We start from the raw sequence: 21,717 nt of genomic DNA on the forward strand, positions 1-21,717 counted from the left end.
AGATTAACCTTAAATGGAGATGGGTGTTTGTTTCTTAGTTGATTTGAGCAAATGGGAAATGAAGATGGGTGAAGGGAGAATCTCTTCATTTATTTCGGCTAAGATTTTACTTTGCAAATAGGGTTTAAGCTAAGGGGTACTTGAGTCATTTTAACATATAAGTGTATTTTGGTCATTTTTTAAAATTTATTTAAATTTTAGGACTTTTCTATAATTTTTTGACTGAAAGGGAATTACAAGTTTAATGGTAGGTGGGGGTGAGTACGAAAAAAAAATATAATAAAAAAAAGGGCAAATTGGTTATAAAAGAGATAATTTGTCCTTAAATTGGTTTTTTATAGCACAGGGGAAGGCAAATGCAAAGTCCTAGTTTTTTTTGACTAAAAATGAGATAAACCTAACCAAGGTTTAAAGTATCGGTATCGAGTATCGTATCGGTTAGGTGATTTTAAGAGACGTATCGTCCTGTATCGAATGTTGTATCGCTCTGACTAATGTATTTTAGTGTAATTTAATGGAAAGACGTATCAAGATTTATCGTATCGGTTTAATCAAATAAAGATACGTATCGTATCGTATCGTATCGTGGGATACTTTAAACCTTGAACCTAACCACTGGCGTCAATTTTCCTACCCAAAAAAAAAAAAAAAAAAAAAAATCCACTGGCGTCAATGAAAATTACCCATAAAAAAATATAGTTTCTGTACATTTTCCACGCCAGCCGGTGCATGATGCCAGGATAGCGCCAGCTAGCTGCTGCTTTATATATCCCTTAAAATGAATTACAAGGAACTGGAGGTGATCGGTGATTCCAACTCGGTCAGAGACACGGCAATTGCTTGCGTTGCGTCTTTGGTGTCTTTCACTTCGCGATAATGTCTCAGGTATTCCTCCTGGCTTTCTCCCCTTTTTCTCTCTGCCACTCTTTGTAGGGTTCTCAGTTTTCTTGCAATTTTTCTGCAATAAAAGAGGAAAAGAGAATACTTTCTATAGACCCATTTCGGCTTTCTCTAGACGTGTGTCTATAATCACTGTTGCTTTCTTTTTAGCTTAAATCAGTACTTATTTTACGCAGTTCCTGTGGTGACATGATTATGACATTTTTTTTCTTTCGCTGTTTGATCTGTTTTGTTTACTAGTGTGTTGGTCCAAATCCAATTCCTCTGGTTGTCTATCTTAATTTCATTAATTTAATAGAGAATCTGGAAACAATCTGGGAACGTTCTTGTTAGAAATCTGGTATTGTTTGTTCCCGTTCTTGCCGTGTTTCAGTAAAATCATATGATGAATTATATGGAACCGGATTCTCGTCTCTCGGAAGCTTATCGATCAATTAGTGATATGTTTTCAGAGGAATTGAATCTAGGTTGATTACTTTGTTTTCTGTAATACCACACCTCACAATTTTAATAAAACTTAAAACTTCATAATGATACTTGTAGAGGGGTCCTAGGGATAACTCTCACTTTCTGAAGGGATCCTAAGTCAGTCGAAGCTAAAGATTAGTATCCCAAGTTGAAACCAGAATCACAGAGCAATGTTGAACCAGACTTAAGAGATTTTCTGTATTGCTCTGCAGGTCTACCAAATGTTGACAGAACATAGACAAGTGTCCCAGTTAAGGTGGGAAGAAACCATTAGAATTTAGTAAAGATCTAATAAATGGATGTGAATTTAGCAACGGTGATAAGAAAATAGAGAGTTTTTGAAGAAAAGACTTAGGAAGCAGTTGAAAGTAGCAATGGAACTTAGAAATCTGAAACTAATGCAGAAATTATAAGCTAAAGTCTGATAGAAAATAGCAACTGGTGAAATTAGAAAGCATGTTTGTTAAGGCAGCAAAACAACCAAAGCGGTTGGGGCTCCGTCTAGGCAATTCGGCGACAAAGCATCGCTTAGACGGCAATAAGGCGACCAAAGCAGTTGGGTCAAATTTTTTCAATGCAATTATTTTTAAAGTAATAAATTTTTATTATAAGCTAAACAAACATTCAAGAATCACATTCATCCAAAAAAAATAAAATTCAAGAATCATAATTATGAAAGATTATCCAAAAAAGAACACAAACATAAGTTCATCTCATCAAGGATCACAACAAATGATTACGAACTATATCAAATTATAAGTATGAAAATGAAAGTAGTAATTTTACATTTTTACTTTACATTTATAATAGTGTGAGGCCAAATAAGTGCCTTATCCATTTAATGATTCACTGATTTCTGATTCCCGATTCCCAAATGACTAACTATTAAGTTCATATACGACTTTGTAGAATAAAATTTGATTTAAAAAAAGAAAAAGAAAAAGAAAAAATATTATTATGTACAAATTGTCAAAAAAAGGTCGTTGTGGTGTCTAGGCAGCAATAAAGCGCACAAAGTGACAAAGCAGTAGCAAATTGATGGAAAAACAGCTGAAAAATTGCATGTAAACAAAGCGGTGGCAAATTAGGTGGTTGAAAAACCCCTTACTGCCTTGGCGGACGCTTTGAAAACCATGTTAGGAAGTAAACTGAAAATAAACTGATCGAATTAAAAACAATACTGAAAATAGAAACTATACTAATGCACAGGCAGATTAGAGCAGAACATCAATAACTTCCTGAAATCGTTGGTTGAGTTGAAAAAAGAGCTTACTGATCCTGGAGCTATGGAAACAGGTTCAATGTTATGTGTGATTTGTAACTGATTGGAAACAGAAACAATATTAGTGCCTCAACCAAGGAGAAAGGAAGAAGAAAAGGATAGAAGAAAGGATATGCTAGGCATCATACCTAACTATGAAGTGGAAATCCCATAGGCTACAGCCTTGGCATTCTACTGAGATTTCCCTAGTGCTTCCGTGCAGTAAGGCAATTTTGAATCCACAAAACCATACTGTTGTCTTTCACAAAACTCATAGGCTCAAGGCTTAATTATTTCTCAAAGCAATGGTAGTGGGTACACTTTCCTCTGTAACTTGAGTGAAATTAACAACATAAGAAACCCCTTATATGGTGAGGAGAGTTCCTTTCTAGGCACCATGACCAGAACCAGGGGAGTGCTGCGTGGGCCCGGGGGGAAGGTTTGTTCCTTGGATTACGCATGCCACTCATGCTCCTAATGGTTTTTGTCTTTGAGGGGAATTGAATCATGCTTCTACATTGATTGGAGTTGCCATCTAAGATTAGGGCCTAGAACCCATCATCGTAGCACAACCTATGGCTTCAGTTACTTGATTCCATTTTAGTCTTGGTTAGATTTGTGGTAAGCATTGAAGTTGCAATAGTAGGAATGTATTTTCTCCATTCTCACCCAGCTGGACCAGTTTTTTGCCTAGATGCATTAAAGTCGAACATTCTCATCATTTGTCCTCAAAGCATATGTACGGCTACAATATGATGGTTCAGGCACAAACAAATGCTTTAATGATCTTTGTTATGACAAATATGACGGAGTAAAACGTATACCTATATCCTAATGACATCAAAATGTAATACCAGAAATCTCCCGATTCAGGGGAAGCAAATGATTGGACCAGCATCCTGGGATCACAATTGGTTTTGTATTCTGGTGATATAACAACTCTACGCTTTCCATACATGGATGAAGCAATGATTCACCAATGGACTTTGGTACTTCTTGACTCAAATGGGACAAAGGTATTTTAGGCAGAGTAATGGCTGAAGTGAGTGTTCTCCATACACAGACAGAGTAAGAGCTTCACTGACTTTGGTCCTCCACTTAAACGGGACAGATGTTTTTGGGGCTTTGAATAGGGTATAGGCCTACAAGAATGTCAAACGGGTCATGTATTCGGCTAACATGGCTATGCTTGAAAGAGAGAGTGGGCTTTCAAATCAAGGCTATAGAGAGGCCAAAATGGCCTTGAACACAAAATGGGATGCTGAAATGCATGTAGGGTCTCTCCGACTTATAAGCTGGGCCTATGTTAGATAGGGGTCACTTCTATTTATAGAGGTGCCAGTCTTTTCTGTGACACCATGAAAACTTCTGCCGGGTTGTAGAAAAACTCATAGTGTTGCATGACTGTATGTGCGAATAAGCGACAAGGGGAAACATATTTGTGCTGCTGTAGAGTTGCTGTTGCGTTGCAGAAACTATTCCTCAATAGATGCAACTTGTGAAAATCAGGTAAACTGGGCCAACTTCTGGCAGGAGAGGAGGTACTCTGCAATCATCTGGGTCCTGCTGCCATCATCATCAGGGGGGTGACAGCTGGAAATCTTCTTAGAAGTAGAAGCTATTTTATAATTTTATAAAATAGAAACTGGGGGCCTGGAATGTAGCTCATCCATTCATGGCTTATAGCAGCACTAATAAAATAAAGAATAAAACTTATTATCATCGAAAGTAACACCAATCCCTTTTGGTATTAAAGTCCTTGTATTTGGTCTTTTGGAATTGGTCCATTACAGAAGTAAAGCCAAATTAAGCCCGTAGCCTGTATAAGCCATTGGACACTCAAAATTAAGCCTGGTCCAGATTGACAAATGGTTTGTTGGTGACCTTGTTATTCTGAACTGCATCACTTCTATGGAGAAGTTCAATAACTGTTAATGTTATTATGCAATTAGTAATTGCCATAAGCAATAGAATAATGTTTTATGCATGGGTATATTCAAACACATAACACTTCCTGCAGCATCCTGTTCACCTCATCTTTGATCCATGGAAAGGAGTTGAATAACATGGATGATAGTCATCCACTAGTTCGACTGATTTGGAATCTAGAATGTACCCAGCTATGGGCCTCATGGTAAACCCTTGGTCTTACCATTGATTTAACCATAGACCAATCCTGGTTCTTGTGATTGTCATGCTGAACCACATGAATGAACCCAAGACTAGTAGCTGGGTTAGAATACTCCGTAGTTTTTCCCTGAATTATTAAGAAATTAAAACTTGGCGCATTACAGTTTGACTATTTGGTAAGTCATCAGAAAATCTTCAATACTATATCCAAATTTGTTGTTTTTGTTTCTTTTGTGTTGAATCTTTTGGATTAAGATCTTCTTATCATCAAACAGGTAGTTCATGGTTTTTATACATATTTCTTTGAGTCTAGATGCTTTACCCCTCAATCAGATTATGACACATGGGTTTGGCGCCACATGTCAGGTATGGAGCCCATGCCCTGACATGTGAGGCGTGCCCCTTGTTTGTAGGGTACCACATAGGTTAGCATATCCGAACTCTATTTTGTTAATTTTCGAGCAACTCAACAGCATTATAATTTTCAATTTTACTTGAACCTTTTTTTTTAATGGTCAATGATTCTTCTGTCTGAAGAGTTGCATCATAATCATTTTACGCGGTTAAGTCTATTTCTATGATTAGTCAATCACAATTGATTGTCTTTTTCCATTTCATCTTTTAAATTTACATCAAAACTGGCTCGTTTGATTTATCTAATTATTTATTTATTTATTTTTTTGGTGTTCCTCTAAAACCTGTTTCTCTAATCCGTGCATGTACTCACAAACCAAAGAGATACTTCCACTAATATAAGCTAATGCATTTGCTAATTTTCTATTTATATCCCAAATGTGATTCTAAGCTTGTTTCTACACTACCAATACATTAACTCGTGCAGTCTATTCACTAATGATCTTCTTTTGCCATTACCCTTTCGATAGTATGCATAAAACTATTTCCCAACTACTTGTTTTTATACCTTTTTCATGGCAAACAAAAGGACTATGAGCTTATAATCAATTCAAATGTGTAGAATCAAATACCTGTGCCTCATTTCTTTCGAGGTTTTTTAATTATTATAAATCTTAAGACATTGGTGCTCTGGGATATCGTGGATTTCCAGCTCCACAGAAACACTAAATTGATCAATTGAGTAATATTCTTGATTTTGTTTTTCTGGTAATAACGTTTCTAACCTGAAAATTCTTTTGATTCCAAGTGCAGACAATTGTCCTCAATGTTGCCATGACTTGTGAGGGTTGTGTTGGGGCTGTAAAGAGGGTGCTTGGGAGAATGCAAGGTCAGCATAGCCTTCACTTCTAGCTGGCTTTATTTTACCTTTTGTTGCTTTTTCCGAGATATTACTTGAATGACATCAGATTGCTTTCTACAATCAAGACTTTATTTTAACCACAATATATGTTGTTTAATGAATACAAATCACCAAAAGCACTAGACAAAACCCAAAAAATTTCATGAGTTCTGCACTTGGCAAACTACAATTATTTTTTGCACCCTCTCAGACAGATGGTAAGAAGTTCTACCTTTGAGGTTCTGGTATATTAGATGGTTGTGTTAACTGATACATTCCGAGTGATGCCTCTATTTGTGTATTTGTGTCCACGAACACCCATGCCCATTCTGAATGTGAATGCTGTTGCATGCATCAGCTATCGTCTTTTGATCCATAAGTTAGCCACATGGTTGTCTGGTGATAAATGACCAAATCCCATATGGCGACTGAGTGGCTCAATACAGTAGCCTTTCAACTCTAGACTGCAGCGTTGACTAGTTAAAATGGTGCACAGTTAATTTGCCGTATCAACTTGTGCTGATGGAAGATGGTTACCCTGTCTTATTGATTTATTTTTCATTTATGTGTCTTTCTAATTAATCTGCAAAGAAAACCTTTGGCAAGCACCTGGTTGATCTAATCTTGATATGGTTCCTTTATGACCGTGGTCAGGTGTGGAATCATTTGACATTGATTTGAAGGAGCAGAAGGTGACTGTCAAAGGCAATGTACAACCTGAAGCAGTTTTGCAGACTGTATCCAAGACTGGAAAGAAGACTACCTTCTGGGAAGCAGCAGCACCAGGTGAAGATCAAACAAAACCTGCTGCTGCAGCTGTTGCTTGATGAGTAAGAGTGGCTATCTACTGTGGCTTTAGTAGAAGAAAAACTGTGGTAATAGGCTGATTGAATGACTTACTGCGTGTACTGTAGACTGTTCAAATGGCCACTATTTGTGGTACTTGATTGTTAGCTTTTCGGATGACATACCATTTGCTTTCCAGAAAATGTGAAAGATATAAAGGGGAAAACAATGTTCTACGATCTTATGGATGTTTTTGTGTGTACGGTAATGCTCTGACACATTTGGTTGCAAATAATGCATGTTTTGAATATGTATTGAATTTTTATTCGAAATTTGACTTGTAATTAATCTATGCTATGTCGTTTACTGCTGTGGCTGCCATAAAGCAAGACCGTCTTAGTAACCATAAAACCGTTCTTTTCTTTTTTGTGGGAGGGGTTTGTTTAAAATATTAGGGGTTTTTCTTTTTTTAAATTTTTTTTTATATATATATATATACTAGTAAAAAACGTACGTGCAAATGCACGTAGTGATATATGGAGAAAAAAATTGAAAGAAAAAAATTGAAGCAACTATAAATTTAAAAAAGAAAAAAAAAAAGAAAAAATAATCATAAGAGATTGTTAAAGAAAAACTATCTCTAAAGGAAGAATTTCAGAAGGAAAATACAATTAAAAGTAAGACTGATGATCTCCAGTATGAGAGAAGTTCTGAGAAGTAACATAAGAGATTGTTTCTCTCCCTAGTTTTTCTGATTGACCGTAGCATAAGAGAGAATTCTTGATGGCATCTCTCATGTCGTCAAGAAATCATGCCATCAAGAATTCTGAGAATTCCAAAAATCCTGATCACCCGTTGAAGCTCTTGAGCTTGAAGATCATTGGTGAAGCGATGCACAGGGAGTGCATTCTCAGATTGGAAAATGTAGGTATATGGATTATCGTCCACAATCACATCCCTACTCAAATCCCTCCCCATCTTCAACAAATCCTTCACCAACTTTCCCTCTGTTTCCTTGCAAGAATCCTTGTAGAGTCAAGAGATCAAACCCTTAGGATCAACTTTATCCAACACGAAAGAAGCATACTCTTTTAATCCTGCAGTGAACAATAAAATTTCGAACTTCTCTCCTGTGGCTTCCCATAGTTCGCTTCAACACTCAAAAATCCATGAATGTTGCCGGGGTATGAGTGCCGGCGGATTTTCCGACCGCGAGAATCAATCTTTAACTGGGTTTGGATTCGGCTGTTACCAGGGATTGAGTTTGTAAATTTAAAAACTCTAAAACCCTTAAAATACAAAATATATATATATATATATATATATATATATATATATATATATATATATATTATATATATATATATATATATATATATATATATATATTTATATATAATACTTTTCAGTTTTTAATCTGGACCATTAAATTTTAGTTTGATGACATGGATGAATCTCAACCGTCATTGCTTTGCCACAGACAAAGCAATTTGCAAATAAAAGTCCGGTATACAACCACCGCAAGCTTATTATTATACGACAAAAAGAGGAGAAACAACAAAGATAAATAAATAGAAGAGATTGGTTCCGCATACCTCTTGAAGATACGAACTGGAATCCCTAAGAAATCGATCATTCTGATCTTCTGAGATCGATAACAACCCTTGTCATCAAACAATGCCTGAAAAGAGATCACCGAAATATATCAATTATCACCGAAATAAGCCGAAAAGTGAGAATAAACCTTAAGTAACAGTTGAACATTAGAACAACTCGTGAGGAGAAACGATTGAGAAAATTAAAATTTGCTGGAAATATTGAAGGAGAGCGAGAGACTAAAATTGAGAGAAGTCGTGAGAGATCAAGAGGGATTCGAGAGCGAGTTCGAGAGGGAGAGGGATATAGAGAGCGAGAGACTGAGATTGAGAGAGCTCGTGAGAGATAGTGGTGATTTAGAGAGAGATTCAGCGAGAGTTCGAGAAGCAGAGGGATAGAGCGACAGAGTTTGAGAAAGATTCAAAGAGGTCAAGAGAGAAATCAGGATTAAAATTAAGGATAAATTCATAATAATTCATGATTACAATGTCTAAATTATCCTTGCAAAAATAACTAAAGACATAACAAATAATACAACATTATTGGTATATATGAAAATTCTAAGGACAGAAAAGGACAGAAAAAGATTTGCGAAAAAGGTAGAGTACATGCTTTTATTATAGTAGTATGATATATATATTTTGGTAATATTAAACTCTTTGATATCTAGTCCCGGGGTTCTTTTTAAAAAAAAATTGAATTAATTAAATTAATTATATAGACATACTATTTTTTTTTTCCCCCCCCCCCCCTCCCAAGGGGGGGGGGGTTCCCCGAGGTGAAAAAAAAAAAAAAAAAGAAAAAGGGGGGGGGAACGAGAGAGAAAAGTTCGGCTACGTTCCCGTGAGAGGGTTAGAGCGGGAGAGGGAGAAGAGAAATGTGAATTGATTCTAGTAGGTGGAGAAAGAGAGACAGGGTAGTGCAACAATTCTAGAGATAATTTAATTTAGGTGTCATTTGTTTGCTGAATTAAGAGCATGATGGGAAAAAATTAGGGGTGTCAACGGTGCGGTTTGGAGCGGTTTCGGACTGAAAATCCCCCAGCCCAAATACAACCCATTTAAAAGATAACGGTTTCGGCGCGGTTTCGGTTTGGTGTGGTTTGAATTTGGGTTGGTTAGCGGTTTGGGCTAACGGTTTGGATTCGGTTTGGGCTAACGGTTTGGACTAAATTAAAAATCAATATTGAAACTTATTTTTATTTTTCCTCAACTCTTCACACAAAAAACTACGATAGAGAGAGGAAGAAGACTCCAAGTAAATCTAGTGATGGCATTAGCTTGATGCCTTGATCCAAACACCCCCAACCCCAAAAAATAAAAAATTTAGATTCTTCTATCATGTGTAGGTCAACCTTACAATCTTCACCCAATGAAATTAGATTTATATGAAGGCTCAACTTAAAATTACTTGTGATAAGAAATAGATTTGCTAGAGAGTGGTAAAATGTGAAAGTAGCTGAACAGAGAAAGTAAAATTGTAAAAGTGAAAATCCTTTACGAAACAGTGAAAGAAATTCTGCAACTAAAAGTGAAACCAGAAAGGCAGAAACGGTAAGGATTAACCGATTAAGGAATTAAGGCATTAGGTTCTTTTTTGTTTTTAGTAGAAAACTAAGGCGGTAGGTTTCTAAAATTAAATGAAATAGCCAAATAGGGTTTGCTACCGTTTTGGTAAAATTAAAAAATTAAAATAATGAAAATTTTGAAATTTAAAATTTAAATTCTCAAGAATATGAAACGTGGCGTTTCTAAAATTAAATGAAAACTAAGGCGGTAGGTTTCTAAAATTAAATGAAATAGCCAAATAGGGTTTGCTACCATTTTGGTAAAATTTAAAAATTAAAATAATGAAAATTTTGAAATTTAAAATTTAAATTCTCAAGAATATGAAATGTGGGGTGGGTTGAAGTTGAACAATGAGTTAATGCGCCAGTAAGGAATAAGGGTTTTTTTTTTTTAATTTTTTATTTATTCAAACGGGTTAACGGGCTGGGGTTCGGGCCTACCGGTTCGGGCTAGCGGCCGCACACGGGCTGGCCCGGCCCAGCCCGAAACCGTTCGGGCTGAGGGTCTTCAGCCCAAACACAGCCCATTAAGGTTCGGTTCGGGCCGGTTCGGGCTATAACGGACCGGTTCGGTCCGGTTTCAACGGTTCGGGTTGAAAATTGACACCCCTACAAAAAATAGGTGGTAAAAGATAAATTTTTTCATAGAATTTTAAAGTATCACTTGTTTGGTTCAATGTTGAATCTGTTAATGTGGCATGTTAATTTTTGACCCTATTAATTTTTAAAGTCCTACGTATTTAATGAGATTATGTGGAAAAATGTAGAATACAATAAAAGCTGGATTAATATTTGAAATTTTTTTTAATAAAATTCTTTCATTTTCTTTCTTATTTATCTATTCCATTACATATGAGTTTTACATGTCTATTTTTTCCACTTCACTCCTACAAACAAACGGTGCATTACAAAACTTAATTTGAAGATTATTTAAAACTAAAATAAATCATGTTAGATGTCATGTTGAGACTAGAAGTCGAGAAAAATTAGAGAATTAGAAATTGAGAGGATAACTTTTTGTAATTCCTATTATTCAGGGACACATGTCCTTTCCTTAAAGGGCCACAATGTTTGAACTTAGGAAACATATTTAAGTTGTCTAGACAGAAACTACCAATGTTTCTTGTCCAGGCAAAAACTCAATTTATAATATGTTTTTGGGTAACTAATTTAAAATATATTAATGTACCTGAACAGTCTGACAAATGACCGGATCCCGTAAGATAAATGCAGACTTTTATGTTATCCATTTCATCATTCATGATTTGCTGTTAGTTAATTTATCTGAAAAAAATAAAAAATTAGCTATAGTTACACATGTCCAAGTAAAATTCTTAACGATTAACCTAAAGTTTTTTATTCTTGACGATTCTCCTCCCTCTTTCCCTTCTGCCTTTTACCTTCTCTACTCTGGAAATTCTTGAATCTCACTAGAGAACCTCAAAGTCAAAATGGTTCCACCCTGAACAATTCTCTTTCGTTGACAAAAATGGTTTTTGCTTCTCATCTCTGCAAATCTCACCACATCACCTTGAGCCAGTTGCAGAGCGTTAACCGAAGCAAGTCTGAAATCCTTCCTCCTCGACTGCCGCTCCATGAATGGCATCTTCCTCCCAACAAACACCTCAACTCCCACCAAGGCTGATCACTCCAGACCACAGACAGCCCATAGCCAAACCCAAAACCAAAACAATACCCTAATCTTAATACCTCATCCAAACTCTAAGACTGCGTTTGTTTGCAAAGGTGGGGTGGGAAAAAACATGTGGATCCCATGTGTAATGGGGTGAGGGAGAAGGAAAGGAAAGGAAAGGGTTTTGTGGAAAAGTGATAGGGGTGGGTCCCACTTTTTACTTTTCCCAACTTTCCGACAAAGTCCTACCAAATATGTGGGGTTTTAAAATAGCATGGGGTGGGAAAGTTGGGCTGCCACATCAGCAGACAAGTTTCCTTGATTCAAGGAAACTTGTCTCCCACTTTCCCATACCAAGCAACCAAACAATCTACCATTTTGGGATTTAAAAGAAAAGTAAGAAATCTACACTTATTTCAAGAATTTTCCCACCCCACCTTTATTCTAGCAAACAAACGCAGCCTAATAGAAAAAATAATAACAAACCTCAGAAGCACGAAATTTGCAAGGAATTGAATGGATGAACGACAATACCAGATCACAACTCTTCGATCAAGATCAATGGTGATCAGAGTTTCTAAGTCCTTAATGCTTCTTGATAAAGAGGAAATAAATTGGCTCAAACCAGTTTGGATAAACCTAGGTTGAATGCATTGGACCAAGCCAGACCGACCAAGTCAAGGTTGGTCAAATGAGCATAAAGGCGGGATATTAAGATGAATCCTATAAGATCTGTAGTCAAAGAAAAGGCATTTAAGTGGGATTCAATAACCCGTATTTGAGTAAGACTCAATCATTAAAATCCTTGTTGAAGTCCAAACAATGTTCTAGTTCAAGACGAACTCATACTCTAAGGTATCAGGAATAACCTATAAAAGGGTAAGAAGGCACAAGAGAAAGGTACACTGAATAGAGCTATCTCTACTTTAAACTTTATTGTTCACTGCTTTCTTGTCTTCCTTAATCGGAGAGATTCCTAATTAGATCGTCGGAGGTGACATTCGACCTCCTCGGTCGAGCTCATTATTGCAGGTACATCCGGTTGAGAGGACGAACAGTTGGCACCGTCTATGGGAAACTAATCGAAAAGGAGGTCGAGAAAGGGCGAAACCTTGCATGGAATTGAAAAAATTCCCGAGCACCAAAGCCAACAAGATCCTTCAATTCTTCCAAATCCTCCAACAAATCAATTCGCAACGATGAATCAAATTCATGAGCTTCAAAAGCAACAATCTGAGCTCCAAAAAGAAATCTCATCCCTGAACGAATTGGTCAGGATGACCATGCGTCATATAATCACCCCGGGAGCAGGTTCTTAGGAATATCGAAAAATCCTGGAGGGGAGCAGACATGACTGAGCAATCATACCCGACCAAACAGCCCGACCATCTCAAAGAGAACTGTAGAAAGCAAAAGAGAAGGAGAGAGAAAAGTCTCAAGCTTCGAAGGAGACAATTCCAAAGAAAAATCCTCCAATCGACAAAGACAAAGGTCAAGGAAGTAGCATTGATCTAATAAAAAATCCGAAGGAAAAAAAGAGCCACAATGGTCCAAGTAAGCAGGATGAAGATATGAATAAGTGCATCACAGAATTGGACGAAAAGTTGAAAAAATTGAGAGATCTTGGCAAAGACAAGATGCATGCTGTTCTAAAAGAGGATCTTTTAGTCAAAACCATCTCAAAAGTAGAGATGCCAAAAGGCTTCAAGTGCCCTACTTTCACTGCATTTGATGGATCGCGATGCCCAAAACATCATAACACGCACTATAAGTCTGTCATGTCGACCTATAGACACAGTGAAGCTGTCACATCCACCCAGCCGGTACCCCATCAGGCATACCCGGGTATGTGATCTACAGCCCCAAGGATCAAGTATCGAGCAACCATGCCTCCTACATACGCGATAACAGAATGATGAACAATAATAATCAAGGTAAAAGCATAAAATAAACAAATCATGGATAAGGTAAACAAATAATCAAAGTGCGGAATAAAGATGATACCAAGATATAAATAATCCAAAGAGAGAGAGAGAGAGAGAGAGAGAGAGAGAGAGAGAGAGAGAGAGAGAGAGTGATCAAAAGTCACTTCCTCAATGGCAGCGGAAAGTAATCAAATCTAGTTAAGTTACTAAACCAACTTCTAAAGAGTATATTAAAGAAAGTTAAATTACAGGTCCGGTTTTAAGAAGAATTCAAATATAACACTAAACAAATGTTTCCTTGGTCAAATAAAGTATGTCCTTATAACTAAAAATATCGAAGTCCCAGCATAGCTGCTCCCACACCAATGTCGGGCTAATCCTGATGTGGAGCAAAATCCTCTTTGGTACCCTCACCGAGATCTTCGTAGTTGTTGGTGCTAATTCTGCTGATCGCCTTGAACCGTTGCTTTCGCACCGAACTCCTCAGATCTGGCTCGATTTGGCTTGCTCTTCGATCAATCAACCTCTCACTCTTGAAAGAGATAGAATACTAGTAAGAAACGGAGCCGATCGTCTTGATCGGCGTCTTGTCTCCGACGATCTAGTCAGTATTATGAAGATGATGCATCAGAGCTCATTGGAGCTTCTAAAGTGTTCTAATGGAGTTCAATCAGAGTGAGTTTAGAGTTTGGTTGATTTCAGAGACTTACCTCCTTACGAATCCTCCTTTCCCTTTTATACAAACTTTCCTGCTTATAACACTTTTTCAATCATGACCGTCGGATCATCACTCCTCTTTGGACGTCGCTGATCATCCTTCCTTTATTCTCTCAATCGAACCGGCTAAGATTGGTTTGACCGGTATAAACCGGAAATGGATACTTTAGTCACAACATAAGCCCCCAAGCCTACTGATCAGGTTGAACTTACATGAGACTCTGATCAGTAGGTTTAATCCTTCCTGTCAAAATCATCCAGTATACCCTACTCAGCCATTACGCCTTTTCCCTAGATATTCCTTGATTTCTTCAGAACTTTGATGCCAAGTCATCATATCATCATTAACTTGAAAGTTGATTTATGGCTCTGTCCCTTATAAAATTATATTCTCTGTAATAGTTGAATATAATAGTTGAACTGCCTTGCGTAATTATTATATTGTTGTACCCAGCCCCCAAATCATCCTGAAACCGGCTGAAATCACTTCCTTGTCAGACTTTTCGTCGATTTTTAAAGATCACTTTTCATCTTCCTTGACGTTACCGCCGCTTGATCATAAATTTCGTCTCTTTCTCACGTACGATCATCATATCTCCCCTTACTCTTCATACATCATCCTCATGCTTTTCGACTGCAATTTCCTATATTCACCGATTGATCCCATGCGTCGGTTATGAAAAGTAATGACCATTGATTTTGGACCATTGTGTATTTCCCCCCATTTTTCAAGAAATTTTCCTTCGCGTCTTTTCACTCTTTGTATATATCTGTCCAACTGTCACTGCTTCCCTCCGTACTTTGTTCTCCTCCTTCGAGAATATCAAATGTCACATCCTCCCAGCCGGTACCTTAACTGGCATACCCGAGAGTGTGATCCACAGCCCGAAGATCAGGTATCGAGTAATCAACCTCCCACATAAACAATAACATAATCATGAACAATAATAATCGATGTGCGAAAGATAAACCATAGATCCAAATAAGGAAAGAATGAATCATATATAAATCAGAGTACTAAATATAATCAGAGTGTCTAAATCAAATAAGTAAAGTGAGGCGAAATCCCACTCTACAACTAGCGGAAATGTAGTTCTAAAAGAGAAGAAACATAATAGAATCTAATCCCAATAGCAGGTACAATAGGTAACTAAATTGTTCTCAATCTTATAGACAATATCCCTATAAGTATAAATCTCATAAATGGCACAAGGGCGCTTCCACTCTATGGTCGGACTAAGCATCGTATGGAGCATAACCACTCGCAGAATCTTCAGTGTAATTGTCGTAACCGCAATCACTTTCCTGGAGATATGCCTCTTCTCCTTGCGCTTCTTCATACGAGCAAGTCATGAAACTCGGAACCTGTAGAGTAGTCTAACAAACATTGTACAAAGGAACGAGTTTCAAAGAAACTCGATAAGCGATTAAATCCATAATAACATAAATGGCAGGATTACAAAACAAACATAAATGCAATATGGTATGAGACAAACAATGAATGTATGAATCTAACTCTATGTATGCTTGGTCTCTAATGGCGGACATGCTTTAAGTCATAGCACCGTACTTCTTTAGGAAAGTCTCAATCACTCATCATCAGTTGGTAATGGGTCCTTCATCCCTCAGGATATTCCATGGCTGAGGTATAGGTCACCACTCTCTCACATCACCATTGGTCTAAGTACCGGCGCATGTCAGGGTTAAAGCCTAGCCAAATGCAAGTCTTCTACTCAGTTACATCAAGTCAGATCCAGATACGTCCATTCCTCGCCCCTGGCGATCCTTTCCGGTATCTTTCACACTAGAGTCCTCATAGTCCCTGACTACGGACTCATCAACCCTATTGGTCATCCACATATGGTAAACGGGAAGCTCTCACGTCCTCTCACGGGTTGGTTACCGGTCTTGAGCGCCCATGAATCCCCATTGCTACCACGGGTCGTTCAGTCTCAATACCCCTCCGATTAGGGTCTGACATAACAGGACATCCTAGCCAAACACTACTAGACAATCCTAAATATGACATCCAACAGTTTAGGAAGGTGTCCAAAGGGCATCTCCGGAAACATCCCATAATATTCCCGTAGTAGTCCTAGGACAAAAGTGTCAAAAGGAACACCTCTCCTTTCCAAACCATACTTAAGCATACACAAGCATCAATTCATAACATCACATATATGGTAACTTCATATATGGAAAGAAATCAATAATTACAATCAACTTGTGTATAACTGATAAGTAAATCATACATGAGTCAATTTAATATAAACAAGTAATGTTACTGATATCAAGACAGTACCACAGTAGTATAACATTATAAGAATCTAATTAAAGAAATAAATTAACAAGATTCAAATATAGAAACTAAGATATGCAATTTATGTTGTTAAGGAAGTAACCATCCTTACCTTTTATAACTTGCAAAGGAATCTTAAGAAATCAAGTAAGATCTTGAAAAACTTGAGAAGAAGGTCCTAAACAAGTGTATACAATATATTAGGAAAGATCCCTAACAGAAAAGATATCAAAACATCCAAAACAGACCAAATCTGGAGTTGCTGTACTCATTGGTCGATTGGATTGGTCTACTGTCCCAGTCGACCAATCAGTCGACCAATGGAGACAGTGGCCTACAAAATCAGAGTTTTAAGAATAAAGAACCGAATTTGGTGGTTCAAAAGGGTACTAAACAAGGGGTAAACTACATTGGTAGTATCCTAACATATAGAGGACCTCAAAACACTAATCGAATCAAGTTTTCGAGTTACAAATTAGGAAACAAAAAGTTACCATAATTAGATCAATCATGGTTCTTGAAGAATTCAAGATACAAATCATAGACAAGAACAATAGGAGAATGAATCATTGATTTTGATAAAGATATCATGGAAGGCATACTTAGATCTTCAAGAAAATAGATCTAAGAACATAAATCTAAATAAGGAAACAAAACTTACCATAGATGTATCAATCATGATTCTTGAAGAAAGCATGGTATGATAGAGGAGAAACAACTAGAGATTGATAGATCACAACTCTTGTAAAGAAAACACAGCGATTGTGTCACATCCACCCAGCCGGTACCCTATCTGGCATACCCGGGATGTGATCCACAGCCCCGAAGATCCATAGTTCAGGGACCACATAATCCACATCGACGATAATACAATCATGAACAGATAATAATCATAAACTAACAATGAATGATCATGGAATTCAGAAATAAGGTGTCAGACATAATCAGAGTGCGGAAATAAATATCAAATCAGATAAATTAAGAAGGCAGTGGGCGGAATCCACTCCTTCACCAAACGGAAGTGAGGTCAAAATTTAGTTAAGTACAAGTCTCAAGTTATAAAGGTAAGTTAAAGTTATTACAATTCTTCTAAGTATACTGTCACAAAAGAAGGGGTAACTACTCATAAGTCTCCTCCATAATAAATATATCTTCTTCAAAGTTGAGGACCATGGAGACCCAACATGACTGCTCCCATACAACTCCGGGGCTAACCCTGGTACGCCTGGTAATCTTCTTCGGTATGGTCACCGAAGTCTTCAACGTAGCCAGCCTCCGGATGGTAGTATGAGGTATCCGGGTCCGCCTCGGGGAGGGTGCCATCGGAGTAATCACCGTAGAATAGCCCGACAAAATATTGCAACGAGAAAAGGAATGAGTTCAAAAGAACTCAAGCAAGGAAGTTATCCCACCACACATAAACCACAAGATAATCATAAAATGATGCAGATGATATGAGGCATATAATGCAATATGACTTTATTCTAAGTATGCTGGTCATCTATGGTAGACATGCTTTAAGTCATAGCACCATACTTCTTTAGGTAGTCTCAGTCACTCATCACGGGGGGGAATTGGGTCCTGCATCCCTCTCGGACAAATCCATGGTTGGGGTTTCGGTCACCGCTCTCTCACATCACCGTTTGGTCTAAGTATTGGCGCATGTCAGGGTATAGCCTAGCCCAATGCAAGTCATCTACTTAATCATATCATGCCAGTTCCAGATACTTCCATTCCTCCCCTCTCGGGATCCTTTCCAGTATCCTTCACACTAGAGTCACGGATATTACTCACCGGACTCATCAACCCTATTGGTCATCCACAAATGGTAAACGGGAAGCTCTCACGTCCCTCTCACGGATCATTTCACCGGTCTTGAGTGCCCGTGAGCCCAAGTCTAGCCATTTGTAACCCTACCAATAAATGGCCCCTTTCGGGTAACCGTAATGCAATTTATGTCCTCTCACGGAGTGGATACCGGTCTTGAGCGCCCACAAATCCACACTACTACCACGGGTTGTTCAGTCTCAATGCCCTTCCGAATCGGGTCTGATATGATAGGGACATCCTAGCCATACATCTAGACAAATCCTATGCATGTCATTCAATAACCCGGGAAAGCGTCAATGGACACCTTCGGAGAACATCCCATACTATTCCCTCCGATGTCCAAGGACAGAAGCACCAGTAGGGTACTCCTCAATCCCAAGTTATACTTAAGCAATCACATGCCCAAGTTCATCATATCAGTTCACAAGATACAACGTCATAATAAACATTCAATTCATGACATTGACATAAGCCATCATATATTGAAATTGATAAACATGATAAAACATTGAAGTAATATAAGGTAAACACAAAGCTACTATTAAAAGACATATGTAGCAAGTCTAACACGATAAGAATATGAAATAGAAACTATATTTACTAGGTTAGGAATACCAAGTCAAGATTTCCATATCCTAGGTAATTACATCGATAACTATCCTTACCTTGAATCGGAGAAGAGAATGGTCCAAGATCACAAGCAGTGGCCCAAATAGTCTTAAAGTCTTAAACAAGCATATATGAAAGGTTAGAGAAGAAATCAGAACAATCGGAGATCAAACGAATCAGAACTGGGCAAAAGTTGCTGACAACAACTCTATTGGTCGATACATTTGGTCGATAGTATCGACCAATAGTATTGACCAAATCAATTCCAGGACAACAAGCTGGCTTTTCGGATTCTTGCCCAGATTTGGTCTTCCGGGTCTCGGATTGACATGAAACTTGGAGTATAGTCTAAGCACAACATGGGGACACTAATTATCAAGAAACTTTCATAATCCAATGGTCCATTTGGAAATCCCCAAATTGACATATTAAGGTTAAGAGTTGTAGGTCATGGCATTGGCTATATCTCAATGCAAATTAGGGGAAAACATGGGGGATTAGGTAGGGAATCGTTTAGAAGTAACATGGAGCACATATGCAAGGTATAGATTAGGTTAATCATGAGCTTCATCTCAGTTTTGGTAAATAAAGCAAGTTGGTAAGCAATAAATCATGGAAATGTGTAGTCAATGATCATGAGGTGAATCAATCATAGTCATATCGGTGAAAACATCATTGTATGGGGTTTAGAAGGTTCATGGCAAGGTGTATGCAAGGTTGCAGCACCTTGGCCATGGTCCCAACAGTAAAATAGAGAAAAGATGAGTGAGAAAGTGATTAGGAGAGAGAGTCATACCTTTAAAGTGGAACAAGAAAGTAGGAATGAGTGGTTGGCAATGATTGATGAAGAAGATGCTTCACCACTACCAAGGAGGAGTTCTTGGGAGGCTCTCTCACGTTCCCAGGATGTTAAAAACGCGAGAATAGGGCTCCAGTCTCGAGGAATAAATAAATAGAAAAGAATATTCCAAGAATCTTTAAATCCGGGCTCGAAGAGACTTGTTGGTCGATACCTTTGGTCGATGGTATCGACCAATAGTATCGACCAAAACAATCTCTGCAGAAATTTTACAGAATAGTTCAGCAACTTTAGGTGCGGACTTGGAGGGCTATACAAGGTCAAATTGCATGGGGTTTTCTCCTACAGTTCACTCAAGAGGTCTAGTTTCAGGGAGTACCTTCGGATTATGCACAGGAGTCCGTTTTGCTATTTCAACTGTCTCGCTCTTCATCAGTGCGCAGATTCTAACTTAGCATTGGTAATGTGCTCAAGGAAGGAGCAGCATCATCAATGTCCATAAACTGGAATCCCGACATTACGTCATCAACCAGTAGGGCCCATAAGTCCCTCCTACCACCACTTCGGGTCTTTGGACCTACAAACATAACAATGACCGGGTCGGGTCAAGGTTAGGTAAAAGCTGGATTTTACAGATTGACTACTAACATGATCAATAAAACAGATCTAAGAAGATCAGAATTTGAATCAAAAGATGAACAAAGACAACATCATGATTCCTTCAAAAGCTTGCAATGATCATGGTTCTAGCCATTAATCCTTAGGAAGATCATGAGAGATAAGTTCAGAGATGTTTGCAACAGAGAATGCAGCATCTCCTCTACTGTCTCAACTCAAAAAGGAAAGAAAACAAGGATGATGAAGAAGAAGAGAGTGTAAACATACCTTTTTGTGTAAGAACACGAGTTTTGACGAAGATCCGTCAAGATAAACACCAAGGACGCAAGGGAGATGACTTGTAGAGTTCTTTGGTTCATTCCAAAGAGTTTGGAGGCAGAAAATACGAAGTAGACTCGAGATTGGACTTAAATAGAGCAAGCAAGACCTAATTACCAAAGACAGAACCCATTGGTCGATTGGATTGGTCGACCAATCAGTTCAGCAACTTCGAAACAGGGAATTGAAGGCCCAGATCAAATCCAAACCTAAAGGGGTTTTGCACACACACCAAGTGACTTACCTAATAGGTAGAAATGCCTTCAAACCATGATAGAGAGCACTCCAAGTCCATCAACTAATCCGATCTTCATCAAGATTCAGCTTCCATAAACAGAACCTCGTCATCAACACTCATGGATTCAAAGCCAGACACCAAGTCCTCCACTGGGATGGCCCAAAGTTGACTTCTTGCTTTACTTCGGGTCACTAGACCTACAAATAACAAAGTTTCCGGGTCAAGGTTAGGGCTGGGTTTCACATCAAACATACCTATCCGCCATTTTCCTTTCACTTCTCTCCAGATTTTGTCCTTTGAGTCTCCTTCTTCTTCCCTGTCTTCTCTTATGGATACTGCATCTAACCCTTCTTCCCAGTACCTCCATACAACCCGCTATTCCTCTCAGTATCGAACAACCGAAAGATATGTCTGGTGCTTCTTCTTCTTCAGATTGGAAACCCACTCCGTATGCTCACGATGAAGCCATCGTCGTTTATACTCCTGTAGACATGTCTAGAGAAAAGATGGACCCAAATACGCAGGCCCCGAGTGGTATCCGACCAAAATAAAGAAATCTCACCTGACCTCCTATTTGGAAAATTACCATTTCCCTTCTGATGCCAAAATATGGGTCCCTGAATCTTCTGACCGTCCCTATTCAGTTGATCCAGGAGTCATCACCATTTACCTTGATCACCTTGATTCAGGTTTTAGAATACCTTTGATTCCCATAGTTCAATCTTTGTTGGACTACTATCATGTTTGTCCCTCTCAACTCACTCCAAA

The 21,717-nt window shown here is 38.1% G+C and overlaps 1 protein-coding gene across 1 annotated transcript; it reads left to right on the forward strand.

Annotated features, from left to right (window-relative positions):
• The first annotated feature begins 788 nt into the window (after positions 1 to 788).
• On the forward strand, positions 789 to 7,158 carry LOC149024247 (copper transport protein ATX1-like). Its single transcript, XM_089144561.1, has 3 exons — positions 789 to 885; positions 5,927 to 6,002; positions 6,669 to 7,158. Exons 1-3 carry the CDS (start codon positions 877 to 879, stop codon positions 6,839 to 6,841), a joined length of 258 nt encoding a protein of 85 aa, XP_089000687.1. The 5' UTR covers positions 789 to 876; the 3' UTR covers positions 6,842 to 7,158.
• Positions 7,159 to 21,717: the final 14,559 nt, after the last annotated feature.

This window comes from Hakea prostrata, chromosome 2 (genome assembly GCF_041222555.1).
Source record: "Hakea prostrata isolate BN-2017 chromosome 2, UWA_Hpros_2, whole genome shotgun sequence".
In the NCBI taxonomy this organism is placed as follows: Eukaryota; Viridiplantae; Streptophyta; class Magnoliopsida; order Proteales; family Proteaceae; genus Hakea; species Hakea prostrata.

Excerpts from the sequence above, each read along its gene's own strand:
- LOC149024247 (XM_089144561.1), top strand. Across the intron at positions 6,003-6,668 it reads GGTGCTTGGGAGAATGCAAG|GTGTGGAATCATTTGACATT; the intron begins GTCAGCATAGCC and ends GACCGTGGTCAG.